Genomic DNA, 23,685 nt, shown 5'->3' with positions numbered 1-23,685 from the left:
CTTCAAGGCAGTGTCAATATTTAAAGTGTGGGTAGGTAACATTGGAGAGACCAGCAAGAGTATGCTATATTTAAAAAATTATCCAACCGAAAAAACCCAGTCCAGTGTTGCCAAGTCTTTTCCAATGAAAGTAGCTAGCAGCACTAGGTCCAAAAATCACTAAAATAAGCGAGAAAGTTGCCAAGTTGGCAACACTGACAGCCCGTCCCTTCAAGTCTCGCTCTAAAGCCACTCCCCAAAAATGTTCATAATGAATGTAAACAATCATTACATTTGGACCCATTGAAACGATTGGATGGGTGTGCACCTTTTTTCATAAACACTGACTTTAGTCCAATTTCCTAAAATGCTCATTTTCTCCTTTGTTCTTATTTCTTTGCTTTGCATTTTCTTGGCCTGTATGATCATTCTGCGCTGACTGGTAAAATCTCTTACATCTCATGTGTTGATGCTGTGTCTCTTACCCCTGACTTCATTACTATTGATTGCTTCCAGTGAGGCCACCTAAGAATCTGTGCTCATTTCGACATGTGCACTCACCATTCATCTCTGTGGATAAGCGTGTCAGCTAAATGCCTAAAATGTCAATAGCACTGTTTGGAATATTAATGATGGATGAAAACATTTTGCCTCCAGCAGCTGTACCTTCATTTATACATGTAATTATACAAAAGCAAAGGTTATTTTATCCTTTGAGATTTGACACTTTGGAAGGAATAAGAATATTATTTCCTCTTTTAATCCTCGCCTTTCTACTGTCAAGCCAGTGTAGAATCCTGTCCTGGCTCACGATTACGTGGATTACATACGAATTGATCTAGTAGGTTATATACAAATATAGTATAGTTTTTGTAGGTATAGTTACGAACAGTGTATGAGTACAACCTGATAGTAAATAGGGAGTGATTTTGAACACAGCCAAGAATCCTATATTGTTAAGATCTAGAACAGAGATTTCTGCACATGTTGATTCATTGTTTGATGAGAGTGTACAGTATATAGGTATATATAGGTATTTTATTATTGAGTGTGCTTTTCTGTATGAATGCTTTCAAATCTCCTTCATGTCTTTGCGTCCCCAGAAAACAAGATAGGAAAACGAAATAACAAAATTGGTCACAAAAAAAGGTAAGCCTTCCACCTCCTGTCCCTCTGCATCATCTTCATCCTCTTTCTATCGCTATTCGTCCTCATTTCTCATCGTTCCTTCTCTCGCTGTGCTTCAACCTTCACCTCCTACACCTCCTCCCTCTGTCTTCATCTTTCTCTTTTTCCCGCCTTCTCTCAGCCCTCTCAGGGTATCCCACAGGTTGCTGCACTTACTGCCTGTCGTGTTGAATGCTAATGTGGCCGGCTGATGCGTGCCACAGTGACCGGAGTAGTGATGGCTTGGAAGAAGGAGGGAGGTGGGGGAGTAGTAGCGAGAGAGATGAGAAAGACAGGAGAGAGAAAGCAGGAGAGCGAAGGACCTCAGGGGTATTTTTTATCAGGGGAGGGAGGGGAAGTAGAGGACCTGAGCGATTGAGGGGAGGGATGGAGGGATGTGACGTGAGCGAGCGGGAGTATGGAAACTGATCATTGCAGGCAGAGCTGTGTCGGATAATTCTGCTCTCCCTCTTTCTCTCTACCCCCTCTCTCTCTCTCTCTCTCTCTCTCTCTCTCACCACCCCTACGATGCTGCTCTGACCAGACACCGCCAGAGAAAAACAAACCCCCTCCACATACTCATGCACTGACATGCAGCGGAGAGGGCTGCTGCTCCTTCATCTCCCCTCTTTCATACACAGAGACTCACACTCCATCTAATTACAAACACCCACTTTTGCCTTTGCAGTTGACAGAAGACCCAGAGGAGGATACGGCAGGCAGGAATGTGACTGAGGAGCTTCTTCTGAAAACATCTGCCTTGGAGGACTCCTCCCTCATCTGCTCTTGGTGGTTATCCCCAGCTCTGCAGCAGGTGAGCTTTATGTTGATACCACATCTCATTCATGGTGCCGTATGGTATGTCGCAGTAGCCACTACCTACTGTTATCTGTTTGTCATGGCATCAGTGGGGTCTCAGCTAAGATCTTCTGTCAGTGGGGTGTGTAGCGCATGGATCCACGCTGAATATCCTCACTGCATCACGAGAGGACAACAAAGCTGATCTGATGACATTTGTGGAAATGGATTTTGATTGTTGAAAGGATGCCAGTCGAGTGTTATGAGAGGATGCGCTGCAGTTAGGCAACAGCGGAAAGCGAGAGAGAGATGATGATTACAGTGCAGTGCACAGCAGGAATATACTGCACACATCGGTACTATATTAGAGATGCTTATCACTGTGTTGGGATTAGACTCATTGGAGATTTAACATGAATAGCAAGATTCTCCATCAGCTCCTTTTTTTTGCTGTCTATGCGAAACATTAAATAAGACCTTGCATAGCGTTTTCTAGTTTCAGCTCCAGCGGCAGATCAAAGTTTATGCGAGGGAGGCTGATTCCCACGCACCCAGCGTGTTCACACAGAAAACACTGGTGGCTGCACATTGTGTTGACTCCCTTTTTTTTTTCATGTACTCTATATAATAATAATGACGCTCCCTTAATAATTTATAGCGCTTTTGTTTATGGAATTGCCCTTTCATGCAGGGGTTCTTCAAGGTAAAATGTGGAACCACAAGGGGAAGTTTCTGCACATGTTTTCACACATGGATACACACATACACACTTGCATGAACACAGACACACATAAACACATGAGTCCAAACAAAATTTGACACATTTATACCTCACTAAATAGCACATCAATGTATATTATTCACACACACATGCGTGCAAACACACGCATCCTTCCTCCACATGAATGAACACGACACTTGTTGATCCACAGTTTCAGTAATTGGGGGCAAATGCTTCACTGGCGATGTAACACACACACACACACACATACACACACACATACACAGATGCCTGAGTGATTTACACAAACGATTACATGCACACTCGCTATACACAAGAGGGAAAGCAGGGTCATATAAATCTCAACAGCTGTGATGTTGTTCTAATCTGTACAGCTCTAACAGTGACATATGTTTGTGTTGAACTGATAAATCAGCTTGACGCTTGATGTTTATCAAATGACAAATATCAGTGACCATGTTATCCACCCCCTGACATGATGGAGGTTCCTCCTACACGGCAGCCACATAAATCTGTAAAACCTGAAATGAATTTAAATTCGTTTACACACTTTGTCTCCATGATGGGGAGGAGGTTGTGTGGCTCAGATTCCATCTGAGATAGAAGAGACACCTGAAAGCTGCTTGATCTTCCCAGATCCGTTCTTCATATCCGTTTTTAATCTATCTATAATTTTATCATCTTGATTGTCGATACTGTAATTTTATTATGTTGGTTATTCTGTACACGCCACATCTATTGCACGTCTGTCCGTCCTGGGAGAGGCATCCCTCCTCTGTTGCTCTTCCTGAGGTTTCTTCCATTTTTTTCCAGTTAACGTTTGGCAACACTTTCAGTTCAGTGTCTATAATGCATTACAGACATACTTATATTGAGTTATAATCTCCTATATATTTGTACTGTATGGTCGGAGTAATACTTTCTTCTGGTCATGATCAATGGTATAAAAGTGCTTATAATTATAATAGTAAGCACTCATACATATTCATAATGCTTTATAACAATAATCATAACACATTTTAAAGCATTCTATAGTATCATAGTGCATTATAATTCCCATAGTTGTAATACATTATAATCACTGTTATAATACACTATCATGTGATTATAAGTTACTCTAAGTTGTCATTAGGTGCTTCAAGTAAAGTAAAAAATAATTGTGCAACGTTTTGTGTGTTGTTCTTACATAGATTTAAAGCAAATGATGATTATAATGCCTTACATTTATGGGATTTATAATACACTAAGATCTTTGCAAAAAAAATGTCAGTGAGTGACCAGCAATTATGAACTATTATGATACATGACCTTTTAAGTCATTATAAAATGCTTTATATTGTGTTATTATTATTTTTATATAGCATTATGGATTTTTATGAGTACTTATAACTATAATTATACAGTGCTATAAACAGATTATAACGCATTAGAAATATGTTTATAATGCATTATAGACATGGGTGCCATAGAAAGTGTTACCAAAGGTTTTTGAGGGGAGTTTTTCATTATCTGAATTGATGGTCTAAGGACACAGGGTGCCGTATGCCGTACAGATTGTAAAACCCCTCGAGGTAACATTGTGTTTGTGATATTGGACTGTATAAATAAAATTGATTTGACCTTTTCTTAAACAGCTTCTGCAAACCCTAAAATATTGTGTTTGCCTTGATGGTTTAAATGCTGTTTTAACAGCTTTAATGCTGTTCTAGCAGGAACACTGACGGCTTCTAATTTACCTCCAGTGAAACACTAGATATTGGACTCTGTTCAAAAATAAAAAATACCACCATACAAAATGGCGATTTAGCTTGAACTTGATCGTGTTGTCATCATAGCAACCACACACAGGATAACACAAAGACACTTCCTCTTCCCTTCCACTTGTTGCAAACATTTCATGATGCTTCACTCTGAACCCATTAGTTGAGCTGACAGTAGATTTTGTGTTTTGTTTTGTGTTTACAGAAATGATGATACCTTATTCCCATATTTTTTTTTTATTTCTTATCACTCACAAATATCCCGTCTGGATATTCCAAGTTTTATAGTAGAAGAATAACTTCAGAAACCAAAAGTGAATGGGATGATGGGTAATTTCCATAATTTTTCCAGATGTTGCATTGACTTTTATAATGTGGTATTATGTTGCTTAAATTCCAAACTCTGCTGACGGTGCGAACAGCGCTAACGATGCAAACAACGGCGATAGTGCTGACAGAGATAACAGTCTTTACCTGAGGGAGAACCGGAGGGTGGGTGCCACGCTTACGCGACAAAGCCACGGGTCGGGATGGCGTTATCAGCTGTAACCGGCATATGAGCACAGTGCAGAGCAGCAGCGATTAGCTAGCCAGTGGGGCTCGGCCGGACCAGCTACATAAACAAAGCACAGAGAAGCTCGGATTACAACACACACAGAGGGAGAGTGACTTTATACTCTGCTCAGGTAGACATTACTCCTCTCTATCTTTACATAGTTACAATGGTTGTTTGATGCCATATTAATGTTGTGAATTTCAAACTTACTACTGCACTAATACTACACTTCCTGGGTTGAGGGAGAACTAAGTTCTCACTGGGGCAATGTGACTTTTTTTATCAAACAAATCAAATACATTTTTTTTCTTTATTCTAATTTTAAGTAATTTAAATTTAAAATGTAGCACAGGCATCTGGACATAAAATTATAGATGAATAATAATGAATTTCAGTCAGTGAATAGAATTTATATATACTGTAGTCCATTGCTATTTCCCTAGTTACATATTTCTCAAACACTTCGTATAATGTCATTTGAATTTTTCTGTTAACATTTGTTTCTGTCTATAAAAAGGTCTCTAATGATGGTGTATTCTTTATGCTGGCTGCATCCTACACTGGCTGACAAATGCCAATGTCTGAAATGTCAAGTCCTTGCAATAACTCGATTAAGAGACAAAGGGACATTTTAGCTGTCATTTTGCAGGGCGTTGAGATGACAGCTGCAGAAAGAGGAACAGGCAGGAATGCGAGGAAATATGACATATCAGTGTTGTTGGAATATTGATATATCTGTATGTATTGATATACAGTATTTCTGACCTTTTACAATTCAGAAACAACAGCAGCCTCTAATTACAAACAAGCGCCTCCAGCTCCAATTTAGCACCATATTTGGTGCATTTAACCTGCTTTGTCATTTTCACGGCCATTAAGTAAAAAGAGATGTCTGTTAATGGGGCAGGTGATCTGATGTCTGTCGTTGTTTTCCAGTGTGTGACGCCCCGCTCTGTGTTGCTGCCCGGGTAATGCTCGGCGGACGGAGAGACGAGGTCTGAACACAATGAGCAGCCAGGACAAATGGGTCACACTGACCCCAGCTGAATTCGCCCTGCTACAAGAATACACTCAGTGTGAGTATGAGAGGTGTACTCTCTTTTTGTGTCTGACTGTGATAAGGACAGTCTGTATTTTTCTAGGTGTCTCTAAGTTCATGTGTGATCCTATCCTTAAAGAATATGACATTTTCCAAGTGACATGACACTCTCAGGCAGCCATTCAAGGTGCTCAGCCCCAAATCAACAGTTGCTGCAAACTTTTAGCTTCATTTTCAAATCTTGAACAGAGCAGAATAGAAATTGTTAATTTCAGGGATGTCTTTAACTCTGATAAAATATGACGGGTTTTGTGTTTAGATGATGTTTGCTTCTTCTGGATAGCTACATTATTTCATTTTTTAAAGATAATTTGTTTGGCATTTTCTCCCTTATTAGACAGATGAAAGCGTAGAGCAGGGGTCTCAAACAAGTACCTCGTGAGCTACCAGTAGCTCGCTGCCCATTTCTGAGTGACTAATTCACAGATGTGAATTTCTGACACAAACTGATTATTTGCCAATCAGCTGTCAATTGAGTTATGTCGCTTTCAAGTTTGGTTATATCGGTGATGCCGTAACATTAGGCGATGTTAGCAAACTAGCAAGCACACACCAGATTTGACAATGACTGCAGAAAATAGCCAGGCCAATCGCACAGCCAAACCAAACACAAAAAGCCCTTGCCCAATGGCGGGATTGTTATAGAGGCGACGACTGCGGTGGCTGAAACATTATTAAAGGACCATAAAAGACAGAAATGATGTCTGCTATTGGCGATGTACAGCTCGGTGCTATGAGTAGCTCTCGGCCACTTTAATTTTGTCAAATTAACTATCACAGAAAAAAGGTTGGACACTCCTGGCGTAGCGGTAGACTGGAAACGGGGAGAGAGAGGGGTATGGCCGGTGTCGAACACAGGACGTTGCGGTTATATGACATGCACTGTAACCACTCAGCTACCAATGCCCTACTGGATAGCTACATTCTTAATGCATTGATCAACATTTTTAACAGTAAACAATGTATCAAGTGTAACGCGAAAGGGGTTGCTTGTAGTGACAAACCCTACAGAGAATTATCACACAAATCTGTATGTCTTCTCAGCTCTACGGAGCGTCTTAGTGTCTTTCAGCTCATTGTTTTGTTTTTTCGGCCCATTTACTGTTTTTTACTGAACAGCCCTGTTTCCAGCAACAGCAGGCAGCTGTTTTTAACAGAAAAAGCTCTGATAAATCCACTGTACGCTACCTGCCCAGCACCAAACGGCATGACAGACAAAGTTAGCGACTAACTGGTGAACATAGTGGAGCATTTAGCAGCCAAAGACACAAATATTTCTCTCAGGAGCTGGTGGAGACCAAAAGCAGAGCAAATTTTACAAGGTGATATACTGTATGTCAGTGGTGTGTTTACAGCTTGTTGTGCTGCCCCCAAGTGGCCAGAAAAATCAACTAACTCGTATAAACAGATGTGCTTATATGTGCCACTTGCCAGTGATTTAAGTACTTGATGCTTTCACCGTGTTTTTCCTATTTAGTACAAAATCCATGTGTGTTCAAAGCCTGTCTTACAAGTCAGGCACAGATAGTCTTCCTTTCTCCACAGAAAAAAAAAACATTTTAACTTATAATGCTATAATCGGAATGAATTAGGAGTTAAAATTTGTTACTTGCTTGTTATTGGTATCAGTATTGTGGCATGGCGTCTTATAGGCTACAATGCAATTCAGTACAGTTGCTGGGGAAATTCTCACACTCCAGTAGCTGCCTCAGGATCTTTTCACAAGTCACTGTCTAGGTGAACATCATCTATTATAATACCTGACAGTGAAACATCACCTACTGAATAATATTCTCTCATCCATCTCCATGAACCCTTTGAACACCTTTCCTCATGGAGCGCTTTGCTTTATCAAGATGTGTCTTTGGAATCCAAGTCAAACCATTCTTTCCTTTATTTCACACGAGGGCGTTGTCAGCTGTAGCAATATTTTCTCATTTCTAATTATTTCTCATTCAAGCTCCGCATTGTGAAATTCTTTATTTTACTCGTGGGTGACAATTCTTTTGAATGAAACTTGCCCCCAAATCAAGTGAAACAGGTAGCCGTAATTGGGGCGTGTTGATTATGCTAATGATCAAATCTTACGAATGTGCACCTGCTCATGAAAAGATGGCATTCATCAAGTTGATACAAGCCTCTACACTGTAGAGGCTTGTTTGCCATATTGATGCTGTAGTCTACAGCATCAATATGGCATAAAACAACTATAGATATAGGGGAGTAATGTCTACCTGAGCAGAGAATGAAGTCACTCTCCCTCTGTGTGTGTTGTAATCCGAGCTTCTCGAAGACATCAATTCTCTCTGATAGCATCAATCCACCGAGTTAACAATAACAAGAGCGTTCCTCTGTCTGCTGTAAACTGTAGCATGATTCAAATCACGGTGGTTAATCTCAAACATCCCTTCTTCTGCTAATGATAAAATGTTGACATTGTAATTGCAGACTGCACGTTTCGTCTTGCTGATGTAGGAAGCTCAAGCTGCCGAAGCATTTAATCTGTATGGTGCCGCTTTAGCTCTGAATGATTCATTCGCCACACAACAAATGGCTCCGCTGCTCACCAGACTGTGCTGCTCTGGACGCCTGGAGTTTATGTTACTCTCTAAGATGTTGACACATTTCATCATTTGAAATGTTACCAGAGATGGAAAATATGACGATACCTGGCAGGCTAACTGCGGGATGTTGTGCACCCACCCGCACATAGTTTTACTTTTGAAAGTGCAAGTCACGGTAGTCGTTAGGTGTCCAACCTTTGTAGATCCTAAGTGCTTTTTTGCATCAGGATCGACACAGTGGTGGAATGTTTTTCAGAGCTATTTTCAGTGTCAAACACGACATCTGCGAGGCATTTCAACCGCTGCACCAAGTATGAATCTTAATAATTAATGCTTTTCGCCCAGGATCTCTTGTTCCACTGTTTCACTTGGGAATGACATTTCTCCCTTTAATTGCTCTGTGCCTGGTGACAACATTGTTCCTTACTCCGAGTAGCTCCCCTGCTCTCTCCGGCGGATGCTACACTCGAGAGCCAATCAGGTTCTGGGTTTTGTTTTCCGTGTTTTTTTGCAAATGTTTGCTTTGTTGGTGGCTAAGCACTTTGTTGAATTAAGCAGGGAAATGTGTGCGAGGCTTAACAATGTAGCTTCAAATTGTGTGGTATAAAAGGTGGAATGAAAAAAAAGCAAAGCAGCAATAGAGAACTAAAGAGTATTGATGTGTGTGTGCATGACTGCGTGCAGGCGTGTGTGCACGCTAGACAGATTTGGATAATCATGTTTCAACGAGCTCCGGGCGACTCTTTGTGCGCTGTGCAGCTACAGGTTATAAAATATCCCATTCTCTTGAGCAGCAACAATGGGCATCACATTGCCTCACCTTCCCTCCTCGTCTCGCCCTTCATCTCGCCTCCTCCTGTAGCTCTCCCTTCCTTCTCATTAAAGTGAGCAGTGCACACTTTCATAACATTTTAATAGCCGTGCGCCGAGTCAGGCACCTTGGATCTGACTCACAACAATTAGAGTTTCTCTTTATCTGATATAATTGCTAATGTGTAGCAGAGTGCTGCTTTACAGAGGGAACATTCTTTTACTTTTAAAGGTAAAGAAGATATTCAGTGTGTTTATGACCCTAAAAAACTCAGATTAATGTGTGCCACATCATTAGCCTGATTGAGAGAATACATTGTAATTCAGCAGTGCCTGTTGAATGTGACAGGCAATCAGTGGATATGCTTCGTGACGGTTTTGTGTAGACGGCTTGCTGATAAAGGTGGTGAGTAATGATGATGACACTCAGTCCAATGTGAAGCAATTATTTCTACTCACTGTTGGTAAAATGCATCTTGAGGAAATCAAAGGTCCAAAGCCATTAGTGCAAGAGGCGACGCAATGTTACAACCAACAAAAAGCTGTTAAGAGGAGCTCAAATGCACCTTTTAAATGGACGCAGAATATCAGCCATTATTACCTCACCTATCACCATACAGGCATTGAACACAGAATGACTGCTTCAGGGAACACTTTTTTATTTTATAAGATGTGCTCTCTTTTATTATTTATATAACTTATTTGCTGCTACCTGCCCATTTACACTATTGTATATTGTATAATAGGGCTGTACTCGCCCAAAGACATTCTACTAACTAATCAATTAGTTGATTTAATTGACAGATTTGTGAAACTGAGTTTCTCCACAAAGAATCACACAAAAGCACCACTTTAAATCTTGTGTTTACCAGAGATATGCTCATAAGTTTCTTGGAAATAAGTCATTTAGCATGAAAAAAAGCATAAAAACCAACTAATCGACTAAAGAAATCTTAATCTACTAAGACCAAAGCGACGATTAGTCAACTTATCGACTAAGAGGGGGCGGCCCTATTGTTAACTGTATATTCAGCCCGGTTTCACCAAAAGGCAATCAATGTTGTATTTACTCAGTCTGAGAGGACACAAAGCATACTGTAAAATTCATGATACATTTTCAGCAAGTTTGAAAAGAAAAAATCCAGTGACTACACTTTGCTTTCTTACCTGCGAGGCTGAACCTCCCAACACACCTGCTGATAATCAATCAGTGACATGCTGTGCAGTTTCATGAACAGCAACTTTACCTCAGGGCCCCTGGCTGCTCTATTTATTTAGATAATGGCAGGTTGGAGAACTGCTTGAGAAGCAGACATCATTTTACCAACGGTAGGAACCAAACATCCACATTTTCATGTGCTAATTAAGCCCGTGAAGAGGTGAGAGACAAGGTAGCTAATATGAAGCATCAACTTAAACAACCATCTTTGTGAGAGATGAACCAGGCCCTCCAGTGCATGTGAGAAGAAAATGGTACTTCTAATTAACTTGTGTAACATTTAGAACCTGGTATCTGTGGCGCAGCAAATTGATTTAGCAGCAGGGCTCATAAACGCTCTGCATCATGCAGTAATTATCACAGCAAATCTCTGTCTGATCAAGTTATTTTGGTCTATAACTGAGTGCTAACGCAACTCCTTATTTTCTTAAAACGTGAAATAAATCAAAATATTTCAACCTGTTTTTGATACAAATCAATATGTTTCATAGATTTGTTTTTACACTAATTAGATCATTCTTGAAACAAGTTGATTTGTATTTTAAAGTGGCAGTCCTTAAGATGTCAGTCCTGGTGATTTGGCGACACCCTATTTACTGGTGGTAACAGCAAATGAGGTTTGATACTACGGGTCCCATACTGGGTGCACCAAAACAAAATACTCGTTTTAATAAAGTAGTCAGGCAATAATTGGCCTTTTTCTATCATTCTGTGAGAAACCGTGATCTGATTTTATGCTGCACATGGCATGAGTCTGCCACCACAGCGAAAGTGAAAGTAGTTGGTTACCTCGCTCTGCAGCTTGTCGCCTGCAGCTCTTCATTTAAAGCTCACTGTGGCTGCTCCTTCTTCTTCCATTACTCCCTGACATATTCCAGATGGATCCACTGTCAAAAAATGCAGAAAATGGCCGTTGTCTTGTTTTCTAGACACATTTTTAATGATCGATAGCTGTCAGTTTCAAGCTCAGCTACCTGAAGTCTGACATGTTTGAGAAACTGCAGTAATGTGAGCCGCAGAGTGCATAACCGTGGTACCGCCAGCCACCGTCTGACTTCTGTTGCTCCTAAAGTAGTATTATTATGGTAAGGATGGCCCCTGAGCGAGGCGAACAGCATTACCACGGTTTTGCATTTGGCAGTCTTGGAAAGTGAGGAGTGAGCAGAGGGGTACTCAGTTGGTCGCGATCTGCAACCACACCACTAGATGCCACTAAATCCAACACACTGTCCCTTTAAATAACAATCTTCACTTTAACGCGGCTATAATCAATATTTATTATATTAACAATTATAAGTTATTGGAGACCAAAAATATAGCTAAAAAGGAGAGTGAATATTGGACTTATATTTGTCAGGTGGCCAGAGACACGACTCTAAATGAATGCTTTATATCTGCTAAATGTGTTGGCTAACAAGTTTGCCATATCGATTTAAAAGATGATAATCTGTCTTTGTTGTGTTTACAGCTTGTTTCTGTCAGCAGGTTTAACTGCAGATGAGCTAATCTTAGGTTAATAGTTTCCCCAATTCAAATGAGCTTCATAGTTATACAGTAGTTGGCTAGCTGTTGACCTTCCAAAATCATCAATGCCATGTTGATGATGTTGGTATTTTTATATCTAGTTCAACATTTTGGGCATTACACATATTTGCTTTCTTTCAGAGAATGAGAAGACTGAAATCACTCTCTATGTGTTACACACAGAGCTGGAAGCAGAAAGCAGCTGGGAGCAGAAACAGTTTGCTTGGTTTGCACATGGGAGAAGTTGACCTTCAGGGCTTTCTGCCAGAAATGGTTTATTTTAACCCAAACCTTGAACTTTTCCTAAACCTAACGAAGTAGGTCTGTTTAGATCTCAGGCAGAAAGCCCTGAAGGCAAACTTCTTCCATGTGTGCCTGGCTCCGTCCAACTTTCAGAAATATGCTCCAACACCTCTAAAGATGATTAGCCTATACGTGGTGGAATGTAACTAAGTACATTTACTTAAGCACTGTAGGCTAGTTAAGTACAATTTTGAGGTACTTGTACTTTAGTTGTGTATTTCCATGTTCTGCTACTTTTTTGCCTACTTTTTACTCCACTACATTTATTTTATAACATTAGCTACAAAATATTATGAATGAATACATGATGATGTATTAGGATAAGATGCAATAATATAATACTTTATTGATGACTTTACAAGCTATAGTGTATAATAAGGAAAATTAGCTCAACCTTTACCAGCTTCATTATGAAAACATTAATGCATTGATAATTATAATCTAACAATCGTCTCTAATGGACCTTTCTCCATAATTAGTACTTTTACTTTTGGTACCTTAAGTATATTTTGATGCCAATTATGGCTGTCAATCTATTAAAATAGTTAATCGCAAATTAATTGCACATTTTTTATCTGCTCAAAATGTACCTTAAAGGGAGATTTGTCAAGTATTTAATACTCTTATCAACATAGCAGTGGGCAAATATGCTGCTTTATGCAAATGTATGTATATCTTTATTATTGGAAATCAATTAACAACACAAAACAATGACAAATATTATTCAGAAACCCTCACAGGTACTGCATTTAGCATAAAAATATGCTCAAATTATAACATGGCAAACTGCAGCCCAACAGGCAACAACAGCTGTCATTGTGCTGACTTGACTATGACTTGCCCCAAACTGCATGTGATTATCAGATAGTGGGCATGTCTGTAAAGGGGAGACTCGTGGGTACCCATAGAACCCATTTTCATTCACATATCTTGAGGTCAGAAGTCAAGGCACCCCTTTGAAAATGGCCATGCCAGTTTTTCCTCACTAAAATTTAGTGTATTTGGAGCATATGTATGTAGTATGACATGGTTGATACAAATGGATTCCTTAAGTTTTCTAGTTTTATATGATACCAGTATCTTTATTATAGCTTTAAAACTGAGCCCGCTGAAACTTAAAAATCGCTAAAAGATATAGAGGAGTAATGTCTACCTGAGCAGAGAATTAACTGCTGACTACCGTCTGTAGTCAGCAGCACAGGATACTTTTTTTACATCTTTGACTCATTTATGGGAGTTTATCTCCCTTGCAAACGTCATGATGCTGCACCTACACCAAATATATGATCCTATCAGCGTGCATGCAGCTTCTGCAGCTCTTAGAGGTGCTGACAAAGTCCAGAAAGTTCAAATCCATAAATAAAACTGACCTTTTGGTGCAGGCTGAATGTAAGCATAAATCAAACCTGTGCTGTAAATTAATGTTTGGTATTAAATATATACCCTATGCGAGAGGAAGCCAAACTTTCGTAAATGATTACAACACACAAATACAGTAACTTGTCCAACATTCTTTTTTCCCCTCAGACTCAACCAAGAAGCTGAAGGATGTGCTGCAGGAGTTCCATGGAGATGGTGTGTTGGCTAAATACAATCCAGAGGAGGTATGTGCAGTTTATACTGTATTATATAACAGATCGTTTATAGTCTATTGAATCCAACTGTGCTAACAGCCCCCATACAGCACGCCTATCAGCATATTCACAAAAATGGAACAATGACTATTTCTGTTTCTATTAGTTTTTTTCTGTTATTCTCTGAAAAACCGGGATTTTATGCAATAAAGAAGCTGATTTTTAACACAGAGCTGCAGACAATTGAACAATTACCTGTTTATTATTTCATTTTTTAAATTTCATTTCAATTTCATTTCGTTATTTCATTTTTGCTTGATTATGTAATACATGTATATCATCTTTCAATTCCTCTGCTTCTATCACACTTTTTCAAAGAATATATTGACACCCATTTGAACTGTAAGCTGTCATGTTAGCATGAAAAGTAACCATGATAACAGTATTTCAAGGTTAGAATTTGGTATTTAGCTTTGAAAGTTGCATGGTAATGTTAATGGGGTTTGGAGGAGAATATTTTTTTCACTTGTGTACATAAAGGTCTGTCTTCACATAGACACACATACTAAAAACCGGGTTCCCCCTACGTTTTTCAGGAAAAGGGAGTATTTAAATACCAGGACCTCAATTCACAGTAATTAATACACTATTTTTGATCCACTGTGCATGGAATAATAATTGTTGCATGACCGATATAATACCCTTAATGTAGTGGCAGTTAATCAAGAGAGCTAGACACTTACCTATGTGTTTTTTACGTACACATTTGTAATATGGATATTTAGCACATTTTAAATGTGATAACTGCATGATACGTCCATGAACATGTTGGGTTTCTTTCTTTCTCCAATGCTGCGTGCGGCTTTAGAAGCAGGACATCCTCAGCCAGGTAACTGCTATCTTTCTCCTCTCTCTCTTATTTATTGTTGGTGTGTTTTGCTGAGTGTTCATATGGTTTCTCGTTGGAAAACTCTCAAACAGCGGTGAAGCAACAAAAAAAATGTTTTAGTGAGCAATAAAAATCCAAGGCATTTATAGAGGATATGCAGCTATCTCCAGGGAAATAGTTCTCATCTAAAATGTGTTTCCTGAACAGGTAATAACTGTGTTTATTAACAAAATGTTGCAAAAAGTAAGACAACGATAACAACTAACAGATTTAAACAATCAGCCAACCAAATAATCGTAAGGATGGACGAAGCTGTAAGCCTCAATGGATAATAGAAAAGACCCCAGAAACCACTCTAAAATAGATCTTCACCGTCCACTGCCCAAACAACACTGGAGGCATCTGTCTGAGTGCAGAAATCTGTAATATGAATTCTGCAACAATTTTTTGCAAACCATCACAGATTGCCCCCCCAAAGGTAAAACGCACCAACATGCTCTCTTCATATTGAAAATCATCTATGTTTCCTTGAAGCCTTTATGGCGATGACCGCAGCTCACCATGACAAACAACACGCTCTATTTCATTTTTTTTTTTTAGGAGATTGACTTTGAGGGCTTCAAGGTCTTCATGCAGACGTTCTTGGAGAGCGAACTCCCCGAAGAGTTTTGTCAACACCTCTTCATGACGTTTAGCAACAAGGGACCCAAACCCAGTCCCTCATCTTCTGACAAACCCAGAGTCTCTGGTAAGTGTAGAAAGGAAGTCTTTACCATAACAAACCCTCAAGTTGTGAACACAGCGTGTTGGTGTTTTGTAGTTACTGATACAATTTGTAGAATAAATCATTGCAGCTTTTGTTGCTGAAGTGCAGCCAGTTTGTCACTTATTCCATGCCCTCGCAGCTTTTCCTCAGTGACTCGTTATTGTCGATTTTAAAGAAGCTACTTAACGCTCTTTGCTGTGTAAAAGCTGAACCACTTCTGTTTATTTATCTGTTTTTTGTGCCATCAGACAATAACAGATTTCCTGCGGTGTTCAGTACAATGGCACACAATGTAAATGGTAATGTGGCGGCTGCCAATTGTCTTGGCTATGGTTTTGTTTGTTTACCTCATTTATACTAATATCTCATTCTGGCGTGGTAATGGATTACTGATATTAAAGCCAACATTCCCCTGCACTGACATCTGGCTTCACGCTTCTTTGACTGCCTGATATCTCAGGTGAATAATAATAATAATAATAGAGACTGACCTGATTTGACCTGTGATATAATGTTTTCAAATACTAGTTACCACTTTGACTCTTGGTTGTGTTTTAGGCTATAAGAGCCTCCTACATTTTGCCCAGTGCCTCTCTCTGATGAAAGCACATACAATTAGTGCTCGTATTACAAGTGTCTTTGGATGAATTGCAGATGACTTTGGAAATAGGACACAAGCACGGCCAGAAAACAAAATTATCATATCTCACAGGAGGGGAGTCATCCTCTAAAAGACAGCAGACCAAAGCATGTGTTTATATTTAAAGCTAGGGTTGGTAATCTTGAGAAACTAGCAAGAGTACGCTAGATTTAAAAAATGATCCAACCGAAAAACCCAGCCCAGTGTTGCCAACTCTTTTCTTATGAAAGTAACTAGCAGCACTAGCTTCTCACTCTAGAGAGAAAGTTGCCAAATCGGCAACACTGACAGTTCGTCGCTTCAAGCCTCCCTCCAAAGCCACTCCCCCGAAAAGTTTCATTTTGAACATAAACAACTAACATGGCTATTGTTAGTACTCACCGCTGTCAAGCTAGCAGCTTGTGAAAGACACCGGTGATGTGCAATGAGTGCACGGGCAGAGTGAACGCACGTAGACAGACAGGTAACCTGTCCAGTCATTTTACTCGGGCTTAATTAAATGATTCAACAGGTTTATTATAGTCCTGCGACAGCCACGGATACTAGATTTTTTTTCTTTTTTTTGTCAGAGCAACAAATATAACAAAATTGTTTTTGAAGAACACTTTCAACCACTTTTAAGTTGAATGGAAATGGATGGTGCATGACCAAATGCTTGTGTAGTCGTCAAAATCACCTGAGTCATCAAACTGTGAGCCCTCCATTGACAAAGATGCATATAAACTTTTTCCATATTACTATGTTTCTTGCAGCACAATAATTCTGTGTAGTTTTTGCTCATTAGGCTGATAACTGCTGCAGGCTTAATGAGCTACAGCTGAGGATGTATAAGCAAACTGTAGTTATGAATAGCAGTTTAAAAAAAAGCACGGATTCACTAATTGAAATTATGGAATTGCCTTTTTAATGCTTTTATTTGTCTGCATTTACCCCACAGTTACTACAGCAGAGATTATCCTGTCAGTGAACAGCAGGATCAAAAGAATGTATTATAAAATAAAATAATGTTCCCCAGTTGCTGGCATTCAGGCATCAAGGGGCTGGAAATTGAAGAAAATTCCCCCTGGGGATTGAGCGGTTCTGAAGCACATTCGTAGTAAAAAGAGAGGATGCTACAGTACAACTGTAAATAAGTAAATGCAGCAGGGGACTCCCATGCTGGCATAACTTCAAACCTAAAAACAAGTTGTTTAACTTTCATTAAAGGAGTTCTTGACCTGCAGGTTAGCACTGAATAAACTATAATCTAGAGTCAGTTTATCATCATAAAGGCAAGTCATTCTTTTATAAATCCATTAATTGCATGTTTAAGACAATTTGACACATTAAACTCACAAATTATTATTCTAATACAGAAAAAATATATTCTGAAATTCTATTCTGATATTACACTGACATAAAAAATACACCCTGATATTTGCTAAAGATAAAAACCTGCCGTCACCTTTATTTTTTTTATATATATTAAATTTGAATTAAAATAGTAAATTTTGCTAAACAGATTCACATCAGGCTAAAAGCTGTGAAGTCTAATGAGTGGATTATGAAAAAGTGGGTAAACTAAGGACATCACCTCACATGATTTATCCTTCTGGTAACAGTTTCACTCGTGTGGATTCAATATTTAATGCACTTTGTTTGCCCTAATTACCTCACAGAGCACGTGAGGAGCTGAATCGGTTCAGTCTGCTGTATGTGAGTGTGTTGATTAGGCCTCATTGATCCAGTTTTAACAGTAAGTCCTCCCACCACCCCAGATATAGGAGAACTACTGTAACAAGTCCCGTCTACCATAAACTGCTGCCGTCTGCACTCTCCCTCTGTTTTCACTACATTTTTAAAGGGTTTATTTCCCCATACAAGTACTTTTAGAAGCAAACTGCATAATTGCTTGTTTGAGAGTAGAGTTTATGGCTTCTGTAGCTGGACGTATACACTGACTTTATGAATAAATTACAATAGCATAGCTCTTTGGTGAGAGTACTGTAGAATGAGCAGAGTCATTAATGTACCTTCAGTATGTAGTGCACGGCAAAGTTTTCATATGCTGCTGCCTTTTAGCATGTCATAAATTAAAATTAACCGCTCAGTTTCAGGAATATTATTTCTCTATGTTTTGTCATAGATTTTAGGTCAATCCTCCATCCACCCATCCATTTTCCACCACTTATCCAAGTCCAGATTACTTCCTCCATGTCCTCCAGCTCTTCTTGGGAGGTCGTGTCTAGATGGTTTCCCCATATTTGTGAAACTCTAGCAAGATGGTTAAGGTCAGGCATTGACCTTGAATGGTTAAAGTGATAGTTTGGGTGTTTTGAAGTGGTGTTGTATTAGGTACTTATCCATAGAAGGTGTATTACTTACAGTAGATGAAGGTCAGGAGCATTGAGAAACTGACACAGGAGCAAAGCAATACGGTGCTGTTGACGGGGACGGAAGAAAATAGTATTTTAGTCACCTAAAAGAAAGGCTCACCTAAAAAAAACAATATCCGTTTAAGTGTACGCTGTATTTAGAATATGTCCAGCGCTTCATCTGGCCGTCAGAGAGCCCTTTCCTTTTCCTTTCTGACGGGAAACTGAACTGAGTGAAACTTGTCTATGCTCTCTCCAAAGCCAGCAGGCTCAGATGACAAAAACAGTATAGATACATTTCACTTTCAGTTCAGTCGCCGTCGGAAAATATTCTAAATATAGAGTACACTTAAATTAATATAACTTTTTTTAGGTGAGCATTTCTTTTAGGTGGCTAAAATACATCTTTCTGCCGTCCCCGTCCATAGTACTGTATTGCTTTGCTCCGGTGCCGGTGCTCTTGTCTGTTTCTTGATACGGGGGGCGAGTCGACTGTCATCTACTGAAGGTAATACACTGACTATGGATAAGTACCTCATACAACCCCATTTCAAAACACCCAAACTATTCCTTTAAGATTAGGCATTGGAGTCAAATGGTTTAGGTTAGGATAGGTCATCTGGCAGCGAGTATTGCAAGAGTTTTCGCACGTTTTCGTAAAACTCGGATAACCATCTAGACACGACCTTCTTGGGGAATACTGAGGCATTTCCAGGCCAGGTGTGATACACAATCCTTCAAGCATGTTCTGGGTCTACCATGGGTCTCCTCCCTGTTGGATGTGCCCAGTATACCAATGCAAAGAAGTAGCAATTCTGCTCTGAGCTCCTTCCAGTTGTCTGAGCTCCCCACTGTGTTTCTCAGGGTGAACCCGCCCACCTTCCTGTGAAGGAATCCCATTTTGGCCGCTTGTATCCACAATGTCATTCTTGTCATCATTACCCAACGCTCATGACCATAAGGGAGGGTCTGGAAAAGAGATTGAGCAGTAAATCGACAGCTTTGCCTTCAGACTCAGCTCCCTCTTCACCAGAACAGTCTGCAGTAACTTTGGTCTTTTCCTGCCTTTATAGAAGCAAAACACTTGTTCAAATGCACCCAAACTTTTATGAGAAAATGACACGCAATAACGCCTTCTTATTGTCATGGTCCTGCTTAAAGTCCCCAAAACTCTGCCGGTCGTTTCGCATTGTCATCCGTGGACGTTCACTGCATGTACTGCTGTGCTGCGCTCACAGTGAGTCGTTTGAAAAATCAATAAACATTTCCCTTGAATGAATTAGATCTCTTCCTGTCTCTATCCATATTGCTCTGTTAGCTACTTTGATCAAAGAACGTATATTGATTCGATCCAAATGATTTGTTAGCTAGTCGCCCAAAAGTTTAATTTGATTGGATGAAAAATGCCCCCAAGTATGCAGGATGAATCATCAAACATTTGAAACCGTTTACAGGAAGAGAAAAGACAGGGATTTTGATCAGATTTTGATGTTAAAATACTGTTTTATTATATTTTTGGCATATAAACTTTTAACAATTAACACAGGGACACGAGATTGAAACTGGGAAAATGTACCGTATTTTTCATTTCACGGGGACTTTAATTCAACCATTGTTGAATGTGCGTCACGGCCTGGAACACAGAACTAATGCCACGTTCATGTCCGATGGTATGGATGCTAGAACATTCAGGTTATTGGACAATTCAAAATGGTTGTCCAATTGCAAATCTGTTCAAGGGAGGGTTCAAATGACTGTATATTGTCAATATGTAGCTTTATATCCATTCAATTTAGGTATAATTAACCTTGAATCACAAACATTGACTGGGTTAGGGTGCCACTGAAAACGCTGTATGTGGTATTGAGCTAGAAACTTCTAATGGCTGACAACTAGCTGGTGTTACGTTAGCCGGTTATGTCGGCTAACCAGAGAGGGAAAACGATGGGAGCAGTGTTAATGATTTTACATCATGTATAGATCTTTAGCGTGCTGTACCATTAAACACAATGAGATAAGGTTGAAACATTTTAGTATAGTATAGACGTTTAATCCATTAAAACCACCAGCCCTGCTCTGAAGTCTTTGATAAGGCTAAAACTGGATATTTTTTATATATATAGTTTGTTCGCCTTTTGGTGAGCTGGACACCACCCACCATTGATCAATCCGACTGTATGACTAATGTCAGGCCAGCAGGTTGTTGGGCTAACATTAGAGGTGTTGTGGAGGATGTTTTGACCTTTCATCTCCGTCCCCCTACAGGGCTGAAGCTGATCAAAGGCAACTCGACCCCTCTGAAGACGACCCCACTGCCCCAGCCTCTGGATATGGTGCAGCTGAAGGACATCGTGTGTTACCTCTCGTTGCTGGAGGGCGGGCGTCCTGAGGACAAGCTTGAGTGTAAGTGTCATCCCGAGTCACATGGCTTTTGGCCCCTCTGTTTATATGCAACAGGCATCTACAATTCAGTGATTTGTTGAAAGTGGACAAATCCTTATACCAGATTTATGAATCGCAGAAATGCAAGAAACTCTAGGAACCGAATAAAAAAAACAAATAAAAAGATAAAATACACAACCAGCCAACTGAGCCACCGAAGTTTTAAACTTAGTCAAACCTCAGTGGGCGGAAGACTCAGTAAGGTCAAGCTGAAGCCCAGTGAAAAAGACAAAGGTTAAGAGAGGACAAATCATGAATCTTTGCTCTGCTGCTTTGTGAAAAAATGCAACATTAAGCCACATTAAGTAGCTGATGTTTCAAGTTTTAAATAACCACGGTAGCCTTTAGCTGTCTAGGTAATCTAATCTAAGAGATGCCACTAACCCTCTTTGTTTTAAGTAAAAAAGAAAATTACGGAAAATTCAGAAACTCTCTGAGATTGAAGTCACAAATTTACGAGAGAAAAAAAAAGGAAAACTTGAAGGAACTACAGCTTCACTTGGCAAGGTTGGATCAACCTCATCACACCACAGACACTGCCGCTTGCCGTGTATTATGTCAGCAGTGGACGACCTAATCAAATTATAGTTTGCAATCAGATTTAGCAATAAGGGAATACTTGTGGTTTTAGCTCAGAATCACCATGTAATCATAAGCATCCGGACTTTGAGACATGTGAATTGGACCTATTTAGAAGAAAACAACATTGTTTTCCCTGTGAATTTATGACTTTAATTTTGGAATTTTTTTCTAGGAATATTACCCCCAATTCCCCGGCTCCATAATTTGAATTTATTAATTTTGTTTTTTTACCTACAATAGCCCTAATATGCCGTTGTATATTTAAGCCCCCCATTCGTACTGGATTTATTTCTCTAAGGGATGTGGGGTGATTTTAGCATTAACTGTGCTGGTCAGTGATTTTAATCCCACCCGGAGCGCCGCCAATGTGGGTCATTTTACACCCCCACCTCAGTAATTATGATAGCTGTTATTAACTGCTGTTTTTCAGCAAACTCGTTGGTATTTAAATACTGTCCGGATGCAGATCTTTTTTTCTTTTAATCAGCTCAATGTGAAGTTTGGACTTTGGAAATTGGAGGATGTTGGAAATGTTTTTTGCTAATCTGAAACCAGAACCGTGTTAACACCAACATGTAGGATTATTTAGGAAACATTACGGCAATGCCAAAAGATTAAAGCCATCAGGAGAGCAAGAGCTCATCTAATGGGTTGCTGTAATGTCAGATACAGGTTGTTACTGGTATTGTCTGTTGGCTAGTCCTGCAGAATGCTCATGTCTATTAGAGACGAGTTAAATTACTGAGGAGCACAGTGAATATTTAATGGGGTTTTACTGTTATGCTACAGTATGAAGGGAACAATAATATTGAGACTAATATTACTCTATTCTCACAGGAGTCCTCCTTCTTTCTTTGCCTCAGTACAACAACGCCCGATTCTTATCCTTTTGATGTTATTATGTGAGCTATAATAATGATAATACACGATGAAGACTCCTGATTACAGCTGAATCAATAAGTCAGTTAATCGATCAACAGAGAATGAATCGGTAACTGTATTGATAATCAGTTACTTGTGAAAAATGCTGAACATTGGCCAGTTGCGGCTTTTCAATTGTAGAATTGCTGCTTTTCTCTTTTGTATGTGATGTTAAACAAAATATCTTTGAGTTTTACACTCAAAGATAAAAGCAATCTGAAAGACGTCTGGGAAATTGTGATGGACATTTATCACTGTTTTCTCACATTTTATGGACGAAACAACGAGTTATTGAATTGAAAAAATAATCAACAGATTAATAAAAAAATTTAAATAAATGTTATTTGCAGCCATAGTCCTGATATACGAAAATAATGATGAGGTGGAGGCTGTTAGCAGTCTGTTCTTTTCCAAAAAAAACGGGAGCCTCAGAATGTGTTATTGTGCTCATGCAATGGCCACTAATCAAAGGAAAGTTTGTTTGTAGTCAGGTTGTTCGTCGGTTTTATCTGGAAATGCAGCATCAAGCAGAACTACTGTTGCTATGGTTACCTGCATGTCCTGTTACACAATTAACAGACACCTGCCAGCCAATCAGATCATTGTATTATCTACAGCAGGCAACACCTGCTGTAGATAATACAATGTGCTTGTAAGAGATGCAGCTTTATCTCTGCACCTCTGAACATTCAAAATTACCACCTCACGTTACACTTTAGCCTGCGTCAGTGGTGGAAGAAGTACTCACATCCTTTACTTAAAGGTCCAGTGTGTAGGATTTAGGTGGGATCTCTTGGCAGAAATTGAATATAATATTAATAATCACACATTTTTTTATCTGTTCAAAATGTACCTTAAAGGGAGATTTGTCAAGTATTTAATACACATGTCAACATGGGAGTGGGCAAATATGCTTGCTTTATGCAACTGTATGTATATATTTATTACTGGAAATTAATTAACAACACAAAACAATGACACATATTGTCCAGAAAC

The 23,685-nt window shown here is 39.4% G+C and overlaps 1 protein-coding gene across 9 annotated transcripts in view; it reads left to right on the top strand.

Moving 5' to 3' along the window:
• The window catches only part of dgkb (diacylglycerol kinase, beta), a 95,767-nt gene that overhangs the window by 11,558 nt on the left and 60,524 nt on the right, over window positions 1-23,685 (top strand). For 2 of the 9 annotated variants that reach the window (XM_037784931.1, XM_037784933.1), the window contains 8 exons: window positions 1,083-1,128; window positions 1,289-1,309; window positions 1,835-1,960; window positions 5,939-6,078; window positions 14,049-14,125; window positions 14,964-14,984; window positions 15,585-15,732; window positions 21,010-21,147. In XM_037784931.1, coding sequence (XP_037640859.1) covers window positions 6,009-6,078; window positions 14,049-14,125; window positions 14,964-14,984; window positions 15,585-15,732; window positions 21,010-21,147 — 454 coding nt within the window. In that variant the 5' untranslated portion in view covers window positions 1,083-1,128; window positions 1,289-1,309; window positions 1,835-1,960; window positions 5,939-6,008. Of the gene's footprint in view, window positions 1-1,082; window positions 1,129-1,288; window positions 1,407-1,834; window positions 1,961-5,938; window positions 6,079-14,048; window positions 14,126-14,963; window positions 14,985-15,584; window positions 15,733-21,009; window positions 21,148-23,685 lie in introns of all 9 variants that reach the window. The other 7 variants (XM_037784929.1, XM_037784932.1, XM_037784928.1 and 4 more) reach the window with 4 other exon arrangements.

This window comes from Sebastes umbrosus, chromosome 11 (genome assembly GCF_015220745.1).
Source record: "Sebastes umbrosus isolate fSebUmb1 chromosome 11, fSebUmb1.pri, whole genome shotgun sequence".
Classification (NCBI taxonomy): domain Eukaryota; kingdom Metazoa; phylum Chordata; class Actinopteri; order Perciformes; family Sebastidae; genus Sebastes; species Sebastes umbrosus.
This window is presented reverse-complemented; position numbering and strand designations above follow the sequence as displayed.